At 41.4% G+C, this 18,938-nt stretch overlaps 1 protein-coding gene across 1 annotated transcript in view; it reads left to right on the top strand.

Annotated features, from left to right (window-relative positions):
• The window catches only part of EXT1 (exostosin glycosyltransferase 1), a 286,034-nt gene that overhangs the window by 257,082 nt on the left and 10,014 nt on the right, over positions 1–18,938 (top strand). Inside the window, exons 4-8 of the mRNA XM_055314008.1 lie at positions 377–496; positions 7,960–8,092; positions 10,522–10,640; positions 11,944–12,039; positions 16,986–17,075. Of these exons, the coding sequence (XP_055169983.1) occupies positions 377–496; positions 7,960–8,092; positions 10,522–10,640; positions 11,944–12,039; positions 16,986–17,075 (558 nt within the window). The remainder of the gene's footprint in view (positions 1–376; positions 497–7,959; positions 8,093–10,521; positions 10,641–11,943; positions 12,040–16,985; positions 17,076–18,938) is intronic.

Raw genomic sequence — 18,938 nt, 5'->3', positions numbered from 1 at the left:
GGCATTGCATGTCTTGGAAGTGTTTGGGGCATGTCTTTCAGCCTTTCACCAAAACTGACAGCTCCCTTCTGTGTAGAATGTGCTTGTCCAGGTGTAAGCTTGAGGATTTGTGGGACCCTAAGCAACTGATAAGCTGTTACCAAATCTTAGAGGGGACTTCAACTTCCATCCATTAAAGGTCATTAAGGCTGATCCCCAGTGAGTACTGCTTGTATCTGACACCTCTTAAGGGCATTTCAGATTTGTAGCCAATCCCGTACACTAAAACCTGAATGCTAAGAAATTTATAAAAGCCTAACCCAGGTGGGTTATTTCGATCAAATGGCATCTCATTGTTTTACAGTTATAGTTATTATGTGTTCACCTTGTGTTACAGATTCCTTCTACAATCAGGTCTATTCATCAGGATAAAATCCTAGCACTTAGACAGCAGACACAATTCTTGTGGGAGGCTTATTTTTCTTCAGTTGAGAAGATTGTATTAACTACACTAGAGGTAAGTGAGACCACTTGGCTCTTAGTCTTGAATAATGGTCCTTTATACACTTCTATTGGCCTTCTCTTCTGTTATTCGTGTGGTATAATTGGCCAAATGGGACAACACCAAATTTTTTATACCCGGATTTATCAGTTAACCCTATTTTACCTGCTCTGCTGTGCCCAAGCAGATCCCTCCATTCCTAACAAAACTCCACAGAGGAAAACTGACATGAGGAGGAATTACAGTCCTTGACACACAGATCAGCTCTGTCTTCCATCATTTCAGCGATATGTGGTTAATGACTGTCCTCCTGTCCTTCACACTCAGTGGCATCCTCTGAAGATGTGTTTCTGGAGCCCATTTAGAAATCAGGCAGTGACTAATTAGGGGAAAATCTTCTACCATTCTAGAAATATGAACAATTTACTGGGTACCAGTGGCTTTGGGGTACAACAAAATCAGTTCTCAAGACGTGCAGCCCAACCAGCATCAGTGTTGCAAGGATGTGTTAAGAAGACAATCAGGATCAGGATTACTCTATCTGGTGTGGAAAGTGTTAAGCTTTATGAAAGCAGAAAATCTTCTAGGCATATGGGTGCCCCTTGTATGTTGCCTTTTTTTTTTTTTTTTTTTTTTTTAAGGCAGGAGGGAAAAAGGAGAGGGAAGCATGGAGATGATTAAAACCTTTGCAAGTAGAACAGATAGTGATGGCCTGAGGCCACACCACAGTAGCACAAAGAGCTAAGATGAGAGTTGGAAAACTGCACACTCATGAATTACGGACTCGCAAGGAGAGCAGAGGTCCTCTGATAAGGCACGGCATTGAGGTGGTTCTGTGTTCTCATAACGTAGCCAGGGGCATTTGCAGCCTCTCTTTGGAGTATTTGCTTTGGAAAAGTATTTACTGCTCCAAAAACTAATGTAATTTGCAGCAAACACTGAGGAGTCTGAGTAATACCAAGAAAACTGAAAATCACCCTGCTTTGTCCACACCGCTGTTCTCTTGCCATCTTGGGTATCAGAGCCTGTGCTGGTTGTGCCCTGGACACAGTGGGGGCATTTCCCTATCCCACAGTGAGCTGGGGCTGCTGCTCTGGTCACAGTATCTTCTCAGGAGTGTACATTTTTTTCTTCAGCCTGAAACTAGGTGAAAGGGGTTTGTAAGGAGCCAAGCTCACCCCATAAAGGGGACAAGGTCAGAATGGCTTCCTTCTTGCAAGCAAGCTTCTTATTCCTTAAAATTGATTGCATTTTTCTCATCTGTTCATAGGAGTAGATTTGAATATGTAATAGATATTACTCTTCTATCCTGTCTTCCATCCAAGACCCTTCCTAGGCCCTTCTTAAAGAAAACTGATTGTCATTTTTTTTCCCTTTGTAGAATGAGTGCTTTCTATGAAAAAAAGTACATGTTCATTTTAGAAAATACTTAAAGTATAAAAATACAATCATCTACCCATACAAAATCACTATTGACACATATATATGTATATGTATATACATATATATACACACACAAACACATATATATTCATTTTTTCTAGGCAAATTTATACATATGTAATTTTCAATTTAAAGAGGAGTCTTTCAGGGGCATCTAGCTGGCTGGATCAGTAGAGCATGCAACTCTTAAGCTCGGGGTTGTTTTAAACCCCCCATTGGGCATGGAGCCTACTTACTTAAGTAAATAAATGTCTTTCTAAACTTAGTTTATAATATGTTTTTCTCCTTTAATAATGTATTATTAACATTTTCTCATGTTCTTAGATTTGTCTACAATTATTTTAATGACTATATAATATTCCATTCATGATATCACTTAATTTCTTTCATTATCCTTACTTTGAAGACATTACCGTTGTTTTTGTTTTTTCATTAGTATACATATTATTGAAACAAATAGCTTCAGCACCAAATTGTTATGCAGGTTCAAGATTACTTCCTTAGGATTAATACCTTGAATTCAAAGTCCTCGTTCAAAGAATATGATAAATGCTAAGATTTCTAATACATTGTCAATTTTCCTGCCATAGAATGGAACTAATTTATATTCCCTCCAGCATATATGAGAGGACTTGTTTTGATTATTTTTGGTATTTTTCACTTTCACCAATATTAGACATTATATCTTTCAAAATGATGTCATTATTTTCTTAATTTATATTTCTTCAGTTATTAGTAAGAATGAATTTTTCTTATTTCTTAGCAACTCACAAAGAAAGAAATAGAAATGGTAAATTGAACACCAATAAAAAATAAATTTATTTAAAAAAAAAAAGAAAACAGGCAAAAAAAAAAAAAAGAAATAGAAATGGCCACGAAGTTGTCCCACTTTTCCTCATAATTTTTTTTTATTAAACATTTTATTTATTATTTGAGAGCAAGCAAAAGTGAGAGAACACAAGCAAGGGGAGGGGCAGAGGAGAGGGAGAAGCAGGCTCCCCACCAAGCAGGGAGCCTGATGCCAGGCCCAATCCCCAGACCCTGGGATCATGACTGGAGCCAAAGGCAAGTTCTTAACCAACTGAGCCACCCAGGCACCCCTCTCATAATTTTTTAAGAGCTTATTATATTAAAAATATTAACACTTTGACCCTTTTGTTACAAATATTTCCCCCAACTTGCGGTATCCCTTTTTTGTTTATAATGAGGTGATCTTTTCCTCTATGGCTTTTCCATTTGCTACTGTTCAGAAAGGACCTTTGGTTTTTTTTGTTTTTTTTTTTTTTTTTTTTACAAAGGACCTTTTGATCCATAATTTAATTTACACACACACACACACACACACACACTCCTTTATATTTTTCTAGTACTTTCACAGTTAACTTTTTGCATTTAGCTGTTTAATCCAATTTACTTTTATATATATATGATCTGTGTTGAAAGCCTGTTTTTTCCTTTTTTAAACAGATTGTTGTGTAGTTTGTCCCAACATACTAAGTTTTCTTGCCTCATTGTTGTCACACTCCACACTTATGCACCTTTGGGTCTGTTTCTGGCCTTTTGATTCTGCCATAATAGCTGTCTACTCTAAAACACAAAGGCCACGTATTTTCATTTTTCCTGCCTTTTGCCCTCCTTTGGTGGACCTCCATTTATTTAACTAACATACTATTGTTGACTATTAATGTTGTTTCTAGTTGTGTATTTTGTATAGATCTAGGTGCAAATATCTTTATCCAGGCAATGGGATTCTACATGTATCTTGGCCTGCATCTCTGTATCTTTAGGATGGAGTCCTTACAGTGGGATCATTACTAAGCCAGAGTCTAGGTTCATATAGCATGAACCAAATTACTCTGCAAGAAGGTTACATCAGTCTGGACTCTCATAAACCGTCTGGGAGGAGACCTCCTCTAGTGGTAGTCTTGTTAGCCTTAAGGATCATAATTAAAACACATACATACACAACCATGCAAATTTGTCAGGTGAATGATGGTATCTCGTTAATTACATTTCTTTTGAGTTTGGTTTGTTGCATAGAACTGGTCTCTTGCCTATTCAATTAGCAGTGCTCAGTTATCCTGTAAGAACAGTTGGATGTGTTATATTCATCAGAATAGAATCTCAAGTCAAGCTGTTGTCATCTCTGTGCTGGAAAGGCCTTCTTCCCCTTGGATTTAAGCCATGTAGTTCTTTAGCGACACAGTTGTTTTGAAAACACTATGAACCATATACTTCATTCAAATTTATAGCAACTATCAAATCTCCTTATATAGTTCCAAGATCAGATTGTAACAGTTTGACCCCTCAACCAAATTGCATGAAAGATACCATCCAGTTTCCCTTTTTAATTCAGAACTCAGATTACCCCAGAATTCAGTGTAAATGGAAAAGCAGAGAACATAGCAGAAAATGCCATCCGCCTACACAAATAAAGCCAACGTGTTTATGAGAACAATTTAAGTATCACATATCAAAAATGCCTACTTGGCTTAAAACCTAAAAGTCATTCTTTGCTGGAGCTTCTGAGTTATGAGGATAATTCAGCATTACCCTTAGATAATGTAGATTTGAGGATCCTTTGCTCTCAGGATGTTCTATATCCAGACTCTAAAACTCTGGGTCTTTCTTGCTTGCTATATACTCTAGGTCATGGGAAGGGGATGACTCGGTCTTTGGAGACTTTGAGCCTTAGTGTTGTAGGTGATGCTTGAAAGCAGGATACCTTTTCTCTGATGCCAGACTCAAGTTGTTATTGTTAGTACATTCCATTGTACTGCTTTCTGTACTTGGGATTTGGCTAGCATTTCCAGTCCGATAGAAGTTTCCTAATTCAGCATCTTGGAATTAAGGAGCTAGTGAATCAGAGCTAAGCTCTTTGGAGCTCACTTTTTGTGTGTGTATGCAAATTGAGAAGTAATGATGGGGACAATGATAAAATACTGCAGACAGTGTTCCTTCATAGATTCCATTATTTGTCAGAGTATTACACAGCAATAACCTGACACTCATGATTGAACCATAGGAGCTCAGTGAGAATCAAGGTGAGTCAAAGAAAAGTGCACAAGATTGGAATAATGTATGAAAAGAACTAATGGTAGCTCGGAATGCACATTTTTAATGGAGTTTTATGAAGTATGTTCCAATTTTTCTCTCCGGTTACCTAACAATGCACATTCAAACCATGGTATTGCTGATGCTGTTGTATAGTGAAATATTAAAATCACTGAGCTAATGAAAATAGAATGTTTGGCTCAGAGTGAGGTGGCATATGGTGGCACTGCGTGTGTGAGGTAACCTTGTATTGGTCAAAAGACCAAGTCAGGGCCACACAGAATGGCAGTAACCTGTAACCAATAGTCCATTATTCATAAAACAGATGGCACATAAAAAAGAAAAATAAGGAGCCTGTCATTCTTCCCTTTGAATTCCTGTTAACGAGAAATATTATCCTATCAAGGGTGCCGTCCATAATGAAAAGGCTTTGCTATGTACATATATGTGTCAGTGTATATGTTTGTGATGATTTTCTTTATAGCCGAAGAAGTGTCCAACTTCTAAATGGATGTCTTCTTCCACAGCAATAGTGAGTTCTAGTACTCCGAAAGGATCCTGGGAGCTGTCCAGTGTAGCGATAGGAACAGCTGTTGGCTGTTCCATCACAGGATAGCAATGGAAATTAGGAGAGGGACAGAACAACGCTTCTCTTTGGTGAAATGAGATCACCTTTGGGTGATCCCAAACTCTTTAAGACTTTTGGGAAGGCCAGCTGTTACACACCTTTTAGAAAATGTTTGTCAATGCAAACACTTAAAAGTGTTTATACCCTTTGACAAACTACTCAAGAATCAATTCTAGATGGAGAAAAATTTAATTCATGAGAAAAATGATAATATATCATTGTTGTTAGGTATTTAGGGTAAGTAATCCATGAATACTATTAATTCTATGGAAAGAAATCTATAATCTATAATATCTGTGATCTTACAGCAGTGTCAAAATGGGCAGTCCACACCTAGAAAATAAATTCAGGAATGAGATTTTTTTTTTAAGGTAAAAAAAGTCAAGTCTTAAATATAAAAACTTCGGCGGCTATTCCTCACACATTCTGAGAGGTTATTATAATTTATGTGATATTTTATTTTATTACAAATGAGAAAAGTGAGACATAAAAGTGGCAAATTGCTTGACCCAGGTTAAATTAAGTATTTGCTATTGCTCTTGTACCTTTGCTTATATCTTCCCATCAAGATTGATTTGAAGAGAATATGACATGCTCATTGGTATCTCAGAAGAATACTGTAGCCTGTTGTATCCTTGAATTCGAAACAAGAACAATGTTGTGATACTGAACCAGAAAGAGGATGACGAGAAGCATGCTGCCGAAAGACCCACAGTGGATAGTGACCCATTTTGTGGCATCCCTTAGATATATGCCATTTGTATATGTGTCAGATTTATGATACTGTCTACTTTCAATTCACTCTGTGTTTTGATATCCAAATTCATTTAAGTGACCACATGCTAGAAAGTACATAAATTTGCAGATCAGAAAAAGAGGATCTAAATGAAAAACTGTAAGGAAAAAAAGACAGTAGATTTGAAAGATATAAAAAATATAAAACTAGGATAAATGGCATATAAAGTGAAATTGCTAGCCATTTGAAAACCCTTCACAACCATAAGAAGTTTCTCATAATTAATGCCTTGTCAACAACATTTTAACACATCTCTGTTGTACCACAGAAAGTAAATGTTCATATTTTAGCTAGGTTCTTTAACTCTCCACCAAATTGCAAACTTCTACCTACCCATATAATACTAGCCGTTTTGATCTGGAGGAAAGAGAAAAATGCAGAAATCATTGAGCTAAAGTGTTTGAGTTCTTCCAAATTACCTCCTTGCTTCCTTTCTTCTCTCTCATTAAGAAATATAAACATGATAAGGTTTGCAAAAAAATAAATGTAGCTCACTTTATTACTTACCTGTCACTATGTGGGATGAGACGATTGTGTTAATTAATAACCTTAACAAGTGATAAAGCTCCATTGAAAATAGTCTTTATTTAAAGTCACATCGCATTAAATGGGGGCCTGGAAAATAATGATTTAGGTCTTAAATCTCTTGAGAGACATGGCAGTCTCTTTCTTTTTTTTTAAGTGCAGAAAAAAATTGCTGCAAACGTGAAATCCTGTACCAAGTTAATTATTTGCCAAATCATATCTTAATGAGTGGATGGAATAATTACAAGAGTTTGAAAGTCACAGAGAGAAATCTGTAAAGTGGACTAATCACGTTCATCTGACAAATGATTCAGGATGGGAGAATGTTTGACTCTAAATGTGGAATTTAATGATCTGCGAGGTCCCAAAGTCCAAAGGAACTAATGAACTAGTGTGGCTATTAGTCTTCATATGCCATGTTTTTTTGTCCTATTATGTGGGATGTTTTGAGCAATTGTTAACTCACTGGTTTTTGAGATAAAATGTAGAAAAACTTCCCCTAACCAGTACCCCAAAGTCCTACAATTGACTTTGAAAGGAAAACGAAATATGACAGATAAATCTGCCTCCTCGATTAAAGGAATGGATGAGAACTTCAACAGCTTCTAGAACGTACCCTGCCTTCTGTACCCTCCCAAGGCAGTCTCCCCATGGACGTCTATGTGGACCAAGAACAGATCTTCCTGGCGTCAGTCTAGAACCACAGCCAAATGCTCTGCCATCAAGGGAACTGTTTCATGCACTCAGCTTTGAAATGAGAGCATACTTATTATTATAGAAAGACAAGATAGAACTTAGGGTAAAACCAACATTTAATTAGAAAATTTGATTAGCCATAATTCATCTCTTTCTCTCTCACACTCTCTTCTACTGCTTTGTCACTCTGCCTGTGTCCCGGACACTTTTATCGGAGAATTTGGAGATAGAGTCACTTCTTTGAGGGTCATCATTCCTCAAACTGGGATTGAACATGCTCCCTTATCAAATCCCATCAAGGTCTCATCCTCACCACAGGCTGTGTTTATATTCTAGATTATTCAGGACAGAATATTCAAGCACATATCACGTAACAGTTTAATATGGAACAAACATCCTGGAGGATTGTTCGTACTACCACAGTATTCATCTTATCTGGGAGACTTTCCTTACTACTATGCTAATTTAGGTAAGTGACCTCTTTCCAGGGTGCTGCCCCTTGTTTACCCTCCAGTTCTTGTCCAGATTGAAAGTCCCTTGATTTTTCCATTCTATAGAAGTGTCTTTCGACCAGCCTGCCCAGAGATGGCTTTCTAGAGCCCTATCATAAATGGTGTATCAGGGTCAAGAACAATAAATCCGTCAGAGCACTGGAAAATGCAGGAAAACTCCTTGTCTGAGCAGCTGGACCTCACATATAGTAGACTCATTCCTTTTTGAGAAATAGGTTCCTCAAATTATGGATCATTTTGAACATGACAGTGTCTTTGCTATAATTTTAAATCTCCTCATATATGAAATGGAACCAGGAGCGCTATTCCTATTTTTTACCCCATGATCTCAACTTCTCTATCTCCTACCAAAGAAAAGTTGAATTAATAAAAAGGAAAGAGAAAGATTTGAGAATGTCTGACAAAAGACCAATCTGTTTACTCGTTTAGCATTTAGTGTGCTCCTCATGTGTGCTCCATTAATGCCATGCTGGGCAGTGGAAATAAAAAGTCAGATTTACAGTCTGTGCTCTCAAGCAGCTTTTAGTCCAATCATAATGGGGGAAAGGGAATGGACAGAGGAACAAAGCTCTCCAAAAGGCTACTGTTATTGCCGTAGACACTTGTGTCCTTGGAGCCCACTTGTGATAGTGTTAGTAACATCTTCGACATTCCCCCTCATTCTCGGGTCTAAACTGGAGGAGCTCTGGGATAGTAATGCATCTTTCAAGTTGATGTGGGAAAAAGACTCTAGATTTTCCACCCTGTTCTGATATTCTCCACACCAATCTCACCCTTTTTTGAGTTTTGCATGTTTAATTTGAAACTGATAAAAAGAAACTTAAGAGTCATGAAGTACCAACCAGTTAATCCAAACCAAACATATTATGGGGACTGTATTAAAATCAGTGAAGTGGTCCACATGGAGTAATATATTTAGAATTGGGTAATTTTCAGAAGAAGGCCATATTTGATAAAAATTTCTACGTATTTCTTGCAGAGCATGGAGATCTTCATGTGGAGTGAGTACATGAGAAGTGTGTACATGATGCTTCCTAAACTAGGAAATATACAGGAAAAATGTGAAAGCAGTGACTTGATCTCACTGTGAGAAAGGAAACCCCCACCCCTATTTTTTCTCTGGCAAAGTTTTGAATGTGTATCTAGATAGTGGGGCAAGTCTGCTTCTAACATGCAATTAAAGTACCAACTGGATGATATAATTTGCTCTACAAAACCCTCACAGAATCACTTAGTATATGTTGTCTAATTCTTACCTTTATTGTATCGACATCAAAGTTTAACTTGAATGTCACTGCACACTCTTGTTTGCATTGAAGCTACCAAAATGAGAAATTTGCGAGTCTAAACTAGTGAAGTTTTAAAAAGTTTTTAAACGCATCTCCAGTTTCTTAGCGAGCTCCTTCCAGAGGGTGGAGAAGCCATCTCGCTTCTTTCTCTTTAGTGGCTATGCTTGTTTTACATATTTGTGACACTTTTCCACCTAGCGCTTTGGAGCACGTAGTTGGCAGAGGTCTGGGTCACATATTTTTTTCCCTCAGCCTATGTCAGCACCACACAAAAAGAGCTTCTTGGGAGTGTAGAGCCTTCTGCTCCAAAATGGTGGTGATGGTGATGCTGATGGTGATGGTGATGGCGAGGGATAGCCAAGAACACATATCAAGCACTTCCTGTTTGCTGGGCCCTGATCTAACTGCTTTGTATGCATTCAGTCCTTTAATTCTGGTCTCCTAACAAAAACAACCCCATAGGTTTGATGCTCTGACTCTCAGCCGCATTTCACAGCTGTGGAAACGCCAAGGGGAAGATCCCACCACCACTGGGTGGTAGCACAGGGATTCAAACTGAGACCGGGAGGCTCTGGAGGCAGTTCTTTTACCCTTTACCACTTGCTGGTCATTATTGAAAATAGTATTAATCAGGCCAAAACCAAACAAACAACCCTTAACTACATTATCAAGAATAAGAGCTATTCAAATACCCAGGGCGGGGAGAGCACATTTCCTTAAATCCCCACAGTAACATGTAAGTGTAGAGTAGAGCCTTCCTGGAGTAGAGAGTGGTGAGAGGTGGGGTGAGAGGGGCCTCTGGGCCCCTAAAAAGCAGACATGGACAGAAGATCACAGGTGCACCCCCAGGAGAGGAAAAGGTTATCAGAGGAAGAAACCTGCAGGTGGACATGGAGCTGGAAATTACCACGGTCTCAGGCAGCAGCTACCTAACAGCTTTTCACCTTGTTTTTGTTCTGTCAGGACATAAGAGGCAAAGGAAAAATATGCGAGTAGGGAACATTAGCTTCAGGGCGAGGCAATGGAGCGAGGAGGAATGATTTTCTAAGTGTTGTTTTCCAGTGTTTCATTGAGCTCCTCTCCCGTTTCTATTGCAGGTTTAAAGCCCCCTTCCAAATTCACGGCAGTCATCCATGCGGTGACCCCCCTGGTCTCTCAGTCCCAGCCAGTGTTAAAGCTTCTCGTGGCTGCAGCCAAATCCCAGTACTGCGCACAGGTGAGTGAGGGGCCGAAAGCAGCACCTGCCTCCTCCAGCTCGGGGGACCAGAGCCTGCGCCTCTGCATGCTCCATGCTCTACTCCCTGGGACTCACCTAACGTCATGCCCTGTTACCCCCCCTTTCATTTGTCATGCCTTGTTACTTTCTTTTTCATCAACTTAGAGGTTCTTGGAAGTGCAGTCAAGCACAGATAAGGAATGGGTTACAAAGAGATTCTTCGATGGGCTAAAGTTAAAACATAGATACCAACACATTCTTTAAAGAACACATAAGCGCATCATTTTGTTTTTAGACATCAGAGTAATAAAGCAACAGCAGAAAGGCCATGGGAGGCCCCAGAAAGCTAAGTTTCAACAGAAGAAACAGACTTGGTGGTGTCAGGAAGTGTTTGTCCACTTTTCTTTCACAGCAACCATGACTTAATGATAAAATCGATAAAATCAGGAGCAGAAGGTTCTATCAGTGATAACAAAATTTTCCACATCTGTGTCACTCTTTCCACATTGGCTTTTTTTCTGACTTGTAAATCAGGTTGTGTAAGAAGGCTACAAACAAGAAAGGAATTAAATCGTGTTGAAGTATGCCTTTCTGAACAGAACACATTTATTGGAAATACTAGAGTCACATGAAATCTGCAGCCGTTCCGGAGAATCCAAATCACAGGTTCACCATGCCAGTTCCATCTTGAATTTGCTTCTGTCTCCCACACTGCCTGGGGGAGCACTGCTTCCTAGCCAGTGTTCTGATGCTCACTGCCCATTTTTTTAAAAAATATTTTATTTATTTATTCATGAGAGATACAGAGAGAGAGGCAGAGACATAGGCAGAGGGAGAAGCAAGGCTCCTCGCAGGGAGCCCAACGCAAGACTCGATCCCAGGACCCTGGGATCACAACCTCAACCACTGAGCCACCCAGGTGCTCCTCACTACCCATATTTATTTACCTTGTTCACTGGTGTTATCTCACTCATCATCATATGATAGCAGAATTTAGGAGACCACTTTATTAAGATTCAGCAACCCTGAAATTTACTTCTTTCTCCCTGGCTTTCTCCTACCCCCTTGATGCTATTTTTTGCAGGTTATACCTTTTCTCCTCTCTATCTAGTTGTTGAGGTGACCTGGTCCTGGAGATTGTGTGGGAGGGCGACTCTCTTTAAAATTCAAGTCTGATGTCTGCCTCTGCCTTACGTAGGCTTCTGTGTCCTCCCTCTCGTCCTGTCTCTGGGAAGAAACTGGGGTGGAGGCCTATCTACAGCCAGCCTTACCAAGCCATCTAATGACCCCCTGTCCCTTTCAGATCATAGTTCTGTGGAATTGTGACAAGCCCCTACCAGCCAAACACCGCTGGCCTGCCACAGCTGTGCCTGTCATCGTCATTGAAGGAGAAAGCAAGGTAAGGTGGGAAGGGGTCCTGAGCGTTGAACCACCATGGAGTCCTTGTTTCTCTAGGGGCGCTGTGGGCACTGGCCCTCGACGTCTTCTTCCTGCCCTGGGGAGCTTCTGGCCTTGGACTTTTTTCTAAAATTTTCCCTGTTGCTGAATATCCTCAGCGTGGACAGCCTTAGGTTCTCAAACTGGGGAATTGTGGGTCTTAATACTACTTCTTTAGGAGATTTGTGGCCATGCATATACTTTCCTTATCTGACCATCGCTTTCCTCGTCTACAAAATGGAAGTAATAACACATATTCCTAAGTTGCTATTAGGATTAAACGAATTTAGAGCCTGGCAATAGTGATCCTTGTATAAACGATGAAGATCAAGACGAAGCTGCTGATGGCAGCATGCATGAGATTTGCTTAGCTGGTTCATCTGGATCAGTCGTATCTTTCAGAATAGTGGCTCATCCTCATATTTATCTTCAAAAGGACATTTGCACTTTAATTTCGTTTGGGTGTCTTCATCAGAGACTCACACATGTGCCTAGCTGGCCCCTTGCTTCCATTCTCCAATTCATTTTGCCTAGAAGTGAATGATCTTTTAATCATCTCTCAGCCTTAAGGGACTCTATTTGCTAATGCTTGAAATTAACATTTGAGGCCGTGTGTAATCTGGCCTTGGCCAGCCTCGCCAGTCTTCTCTCTCATTACTTAACCGCCCCGGACCCTGTTCTCTCACCAAATTTGATCATTCACAGTTATCTAAGTTGAACTGTGTCCCCTCCGGCCTATGATTCTTGTTTTTCCCTTTTGCTGTAAGTCTTGACCATCCCTTCTCAATTTTTTTATCTCTGTTATCAAACTTCCCATGCATTCTTTAAGCCCCCGCTCCCAAACTACCTCCTCTTTGGAGTTTCTTCTGCTCTTGGCAGCCGGAAGTGAGTTCTTTTTTCTCTCGCTTCTGCTTGTTGCTTTCTTGTAGATCATATCCATTGTGAAGAAATTATTTACTACTAAATGGAACAGATTGGTGGAGCACGTCATCTAAGAGACATCCTTTGTCGGTCCCCAAGGAGGCAGGTCTTGAGACATTGTCTCACGCTAAGTAAAACATCTTCGAGCCAAAATAAAAAATATCAATTAGGTCTAAACATTTGAAACCATCATTTGGCTTGCTAAAAGTGGCAGTTTCATGTAGTTCAACATGATGCAGTGAGAATTATAACTGTTACTTGGGCAAGATGATTAGTGCATTATCCATTCGTTTTCAACATATGAGTGCCCACTCTGTGCTGGGTACCATGCAGTATGTTGGAACACAGTGTGGAATATGACAAAGTCCCCAGCATTCACAGGGTTGGAGTCAAGCAACATGGTTATCCAAGAGCTGCCTCATAAGCATTTAACGAGCAATGGTGGGAATTAAAAAATCACCTGCCTCTCTGCATGGGTCTTCCTTACCCTTATGAAATCCATCTCACCATAGATGTGGTTTCAAAAGGGATGGCATACAAAAATCTGCCTACAATCCCATATGTCTGTCTCCCCAATGCCAATGCCCGAGGTCCCAAACAGTGCTCAGATGGATGCTGTCTACATGGGTGACTAGATCTCCTTCTGGTAGATAAGTCTTCCTTTGAATATGTCAGGATGTTCAAACAGGATCCAATCAGACTGACCAGGAGCCATTCTGACTCCTGTGGTTAGTTTTGTATTTTTACACGCAAATTCATTGATTGATATTTTTATTTGCACTCTGTGATTTGTCCTTGTTTCCTTATATATAAGATGGTGGCTCGATCAGATGTAGCTTATAAGATATTTCACATTCTCCCAGCCATATCAATTGCTTCTCAGCCTTTTGGCTAAGACTAAGTGTCATACATTCTCCCAGTCTATTTGTGTCTACACTTCTGGCCTTTGTTGAGTCCTGGCCTCCCCCTTGGCCACTGGTTCCAGGGGGCCATTCCTCTACCCTCACGCTTGCTGCCCTGGGATTACAGCACCTACTAAAGCGTTTGCACTTAATTAGTATTACGTCAGGCTCCGTATTCTGGGAACCTAGGCCAAGACTTGGGCCCATTTTGAGGATTCAGTGAGATAGTGCATTACAGGTGTTTAGCCCTGGGCCTGTGGCACACAAAGGGTGCAGTAAGTGTTAGCTACTCTTCTGGGAGGCATTGGGATGTTGTGGTTTGTATTATGGACTCTAAAGTGAGTTATTTGGGTCTGTGTGCCTCAATTCCTTCTTCAGTTAATGGAAACAATCATAATACCTAACTTTTATTTCTAAAAGATCAAATGGTCCAATACTAGACTTGTTAAAAGCACTCGGAAGTGTGGGTGCACATGGTGGCTGCTTGATAAATGTTAACTCTCACTGTGCTTTGTACAATTACTTGGGGGTATTTCTTATCTTCTCCATTAGACGATAAACTTCTGGAGTTTTGGTGATTTCCTGTCCATGTTTGCTAATTTCAGAAGCGATTGGGCTGGTATACAGTTGCTAAACATTTCTTACATGAACTAATAAGCAAAACCCATTCCACTCAAGATTGACTTTGCAAGATACCAGTTCCTTTCATGCTAAACTGTTCAACTTATGGAATGTGGCTGAGGCAAGGTATTTGGAAGACAGCATCTAGTTTCTACACGACAATTTGAAGTGACTGAATTATGGGCTCTTAACCTCTGTTGATGAAGCAGGTGCAGAAAAAGGAATGGATCCTTTTATAAAACCAGTGGTTGGGCACATAATGGGGAAGAAGTCCTAGGTCCTGCTCATTCCCCATTTTACATTTCCGTCTCTAGGCTTGAGTTTAGAGTGGAGGTGTTTTCTACTTCAGCTACAAAATTCTGTTTTGAGTGTAAAGGCCTTGTTGTCTGTGCAGCCTCCCCTCTAGACTTAACAAGAGAAGGGTCAGGGCATCACTAAGCTGGCAACTAATGGTTTCTGTGTTAGTCGGTGGACATGTAAACAGTATCCGGAGAATTGCTTCAGGCTGAGATTTCTGAGCACCGTGTATCTGGGGTTGCTGATCGCTTTATATTTTGTGTTATTTTGAAAACCCAAGAAAGGAAAAGAAAACTTGACCCAGTTGACAGATGTGTAAGAGCAGACCCTGGAGCCATTTATGCTGTAGATCCATCCCTTGAGCTCCCGGAGATGGAAAATACTGGGCACTTCCCATCCTTTATGTCAGAAGCCCTCCAGTAGCTTCACGGGCATGGAAACTGAATCTCATAGATAAGCTGGCTTCCTGTTATAAATACAGGCTTGAGCTTCTTGGGGTGGGGGTCCTCAGACATGTAGAAAGCATACCCTTGGCAGCCAGGGTAAGGGCCTCCCTTTTCCCTTTGTCTTCTATGTCCAACTGCTGCATTCCCTGACTTTTGTGCCTTGCGAGTTGATGGCAAATGTCTTTTCCCTTGACCTCCAAGTGTGAGTTTAGAGAGGATGTCGTAACTGTTAATAGAACTTCCAGAGGGAGGTGGAGAATATGAGATTGCCCCAATTCACTTTTGAGGTCCTTTTCAAGGCTGAGACAGGCATAGCACAGTGGCTGAGGTGCTCTACAGAATCTTACCCTGGGGGAGGAAATGCCGATGGGTGCATCTTGAGCAAGACACCTACCTAACCTCTCTATGCCTTAGCTCTCTCAGCTATAAAATGGGATTATTTTAAAGGAGAGACTCGATGAAGTATATAAAGAACTTGGAACATTTCTGGCACATAGTAAATGTTTTTACAATGTTAGTTATTCTTATTCTCATGGTTAGTTACTCTGTAGTACATTCAACAAAGAGGTTTAAGATATGACTGTCACAGAGAAGTCTCTCTAGTCTTTTTTTTTTTTTTTAAAGATTTATTATTTATTTGAGAGACAAAGAGTACCACCAGCAGGAGGGGCAGGGGGAGAGAGAGAGAATCCACAGCAGATTCTGCACTGAGCACAGACAGAGCCTGAGGCAGGGCTCTGTCTCAAGACCCTGAGATCATGACTGTTGGTCCAAAACCAAGATTTGGATGCTTGGCCAACTCAGCCACCCAGGCACCCTGGAGTCTCTCTAGTCTTAATTTTTCTAGCTGGTCCCTCACCCCAGGCATACCTGCACACACCTCACTATGCCTTATCCTGGAGTTGCCCAAACTTTATTCATATGCTACCTTCACAATTTGCCTAAATCCATAGGCGACACGTATTATTGTTTATTTAATATTTGTCTATAAGTCAGCTTTTTGTTTCAGTGAGATTTTTCAGTAACTTTATTACTACCTGTTACTGCTGTAGCTGTTATTGCTGATATATCTGTGTGTATTTTTTGCCAATCTATGTAACATCAGTAAAGAGTAGAATTTTTAAATGTTTTTCTACACGCCTCCCAAAATGACATGGCCTTCCAGTGGTGTGTGCCCCACACTTGGAATCACACCTCCATCCATCCATCCACTCTTTCCACGCCTCAGAGAGCTGGTTCTCTCCTCTGTGCCTCACATCCTCTGAGCCCTGTTTCTGCGTCACTTCTGCTTATACCTGGTAAATTCCTACCCATCAAGTCCTGCTTCAATGTCAGTTCTCTGAGGTCTTCACCTGCCCTCCCAAGCAGCAGCTTGCTGCACCCTCTGTTCTCCTGGCCTTGTCCATGGCCGGCTAGGACTGATCATCTGCATCTTGATGTCTCTGTGGACTGTGAACTCCTGCGAGACAAGAGAAGATGTCTTATTGACCTTTGTACTCCCTTTGACTAGCAAGGTATCTGTACACAGTAGGTGTCCACTAACTGTAGAACAAGACTCTGTGCTGATAGGAGATGGAAGTCTTCAGTGTTGAGGGATGACATGGTGGTAGACCATTCTTTTTGAAAGTGAGGATGGGGAAGTTTTCCTGCAAACAAGACTCTAAATTTACCTCTCTTTTCCTTCATTCTTTCCCTCCTGCCTGCTCTCTGCCCCCTCCCAGGTCATGAGCAGCCGTTTCCTGCCCTATGACAACATCATCACAGACGCGGTGCTTAGCCTAGATGAAGACACTGTGCTTTCAACCACAGAGGTAAGCGCCCTCCCCAGAGGAGTGGGCAGTGGGCTCTCCAGGCAGTTGCCCCCAGCCCCAAGGGGCCAGGGCTTCTTTTGCCCTTGCCTCGGCCAACTCAAAAACCTTATTCAAAACTTCCTGCAGCTTCTGTTCTAATCAACCAGTGCCTATTAGCACCTTGCCACCACCTGGCACCCTGCTGAGGGCATTTCCCCTTTGTTTTCTCTGCTAATTGGCTCCTCATTTGCATGGTAGTGCTTCACCTCTCCCCTCCTGCCTGCCCTCCTTTTGTTTTTAAACAGCACAGCTGTGGTCAGGTGTGCAGAACTCTGAAGAGTAGGGGGCCACCTATCTCACATCATCTTGAGACCATGGAGTCCAGAGTCCAGAGTGAACAGCCCATCCTTCCCTAGTGATCCTAATGCCTGTGTGGGTGGGTGTTGCCTTTGTCAGGGAACACTATTCTGGGTTCTGAAGGCAGCTTCTGTGTCTCGGTTTAAAGTGCTCATTTTCTTTCACCCACGCAAGAGCAAACGGTTTCACTTTAAGACTGAGACGGGAGATCCTTGCTATTTCAGATGTTCAGGTATTTGTGCCAAAAATAAGATTGCACAAAGAACGTGTGAGGAGGAGAGAGAGGAGAGATAGATACGATAGAAAACCAATTTTTACAACTCGAATGAGTATTGATCTCAGAAACTTTACTTGAAACCATCGAAGGGACCAAAGACAGTTCTATAAAAATGTCGTATATCGGAAATGCATTATTAATGGTAGCTGCTAAAAAGCATGGAGACCGAGCTACTTATACCTTTCCCTTTCTTTTTCCCCTCGTATTCATAATCATTTTCTTTTCGATTTAAACATCGACACTCCCAGCATGCACTTTCCTGGACACCAGCCCGATTCTAATGGCCTGCTGCCCGCGTAGCCAGCGCTTGGTGTTAACCTAGGCTAGCAGTCCCACTGTCTCGTTCTCGAAATTCATGGATGCTTCCAATTTCCATCAGATGGAATTGAACAGACATTATGTGCAGCCTAAACCACCCCAGGACAAAATGCCCTGGGCCTCACCTTGGTAAAATGCTTTCTCTATAGCCCAGGCTCTATGAATACTCAGTGAATGAATGATTGAAGGGATGCATGCTGAGGAGATTAAAGTGTGAACACACAGCCAATTGTGTCATGTGCAAGTCAGCAGGAGGAAGGGGCTGGGGGTGGGGGAGATATGTTTAATGTTCAAAGGGAACGGCAGCTATGGAATACAGGGTATGGGACACTCCAGCTTACACGTTTCTGCTGCTTCCTTCGAGGGAAGCTGGCATCCTCGGAGCACATTCATTCAGCAAGTATTTATTGAGGGATCTCTTTGTTCTGGTCTCCATGCCGGGGACTTTGATTACACAGTTCCTGCCTCTAGCCATCAGAGTCCGGGCAGCAAATGGAATCCAAGTCCGGTGATTCCAGGGAAGGGATTTCAGTTGACTTGGGTGGGTGGGGTTAAAGACACTGAGGTATCTGGAGAGTAGTAAGAACAGGAAGCAGCTCCCACTCCTAAGTCTGAAAGAAATAGTGTTTCAGAGTCTTTAAGAGGTGGAACCTGGGAGAGGAAGAGGAAGCCAACTCTACAGGAGCTATGATCATGGAGACATGTGACAACTGCCTGAAACTCTCGTGCCAAACCTCAGAGGGAGCCAGGAAGAAATACTCCTACCTCTCTTTCTCTCTGTCCCATGTCCATTTCCTGTGGGGGACGCCCACTGACCTAACCTGGTCACCACCAGTCTGTAAGGAAGCCCAGGCGGTGCCATCCATGAGGTTCCATCATGCCAGGGCACAGAGCTTGGCAAGAAGAGCAGAGAGTGGACCTTGGAGGGCAAA

Source organism: Nyctereutes procyonoides, unplaced genomic scaffold, assembly GCF_905146905.1.
Source record: "Nyctereutes procyonoides isolate TBG_1078 unplaced genomic scaffold, NYPRO_anot_genome, whole genome shotgun sequence".
NCBI lineage: Eukaryota > Metazoa > Chordata > Mammalia > Carnivora > Canidae > Nyctereutes > Nyctereutes procyonoides.
Note: the sequence above shows the minus strand (reverse complement) of the source record. Positions and strands in the feature narration are given on the sequence as shown.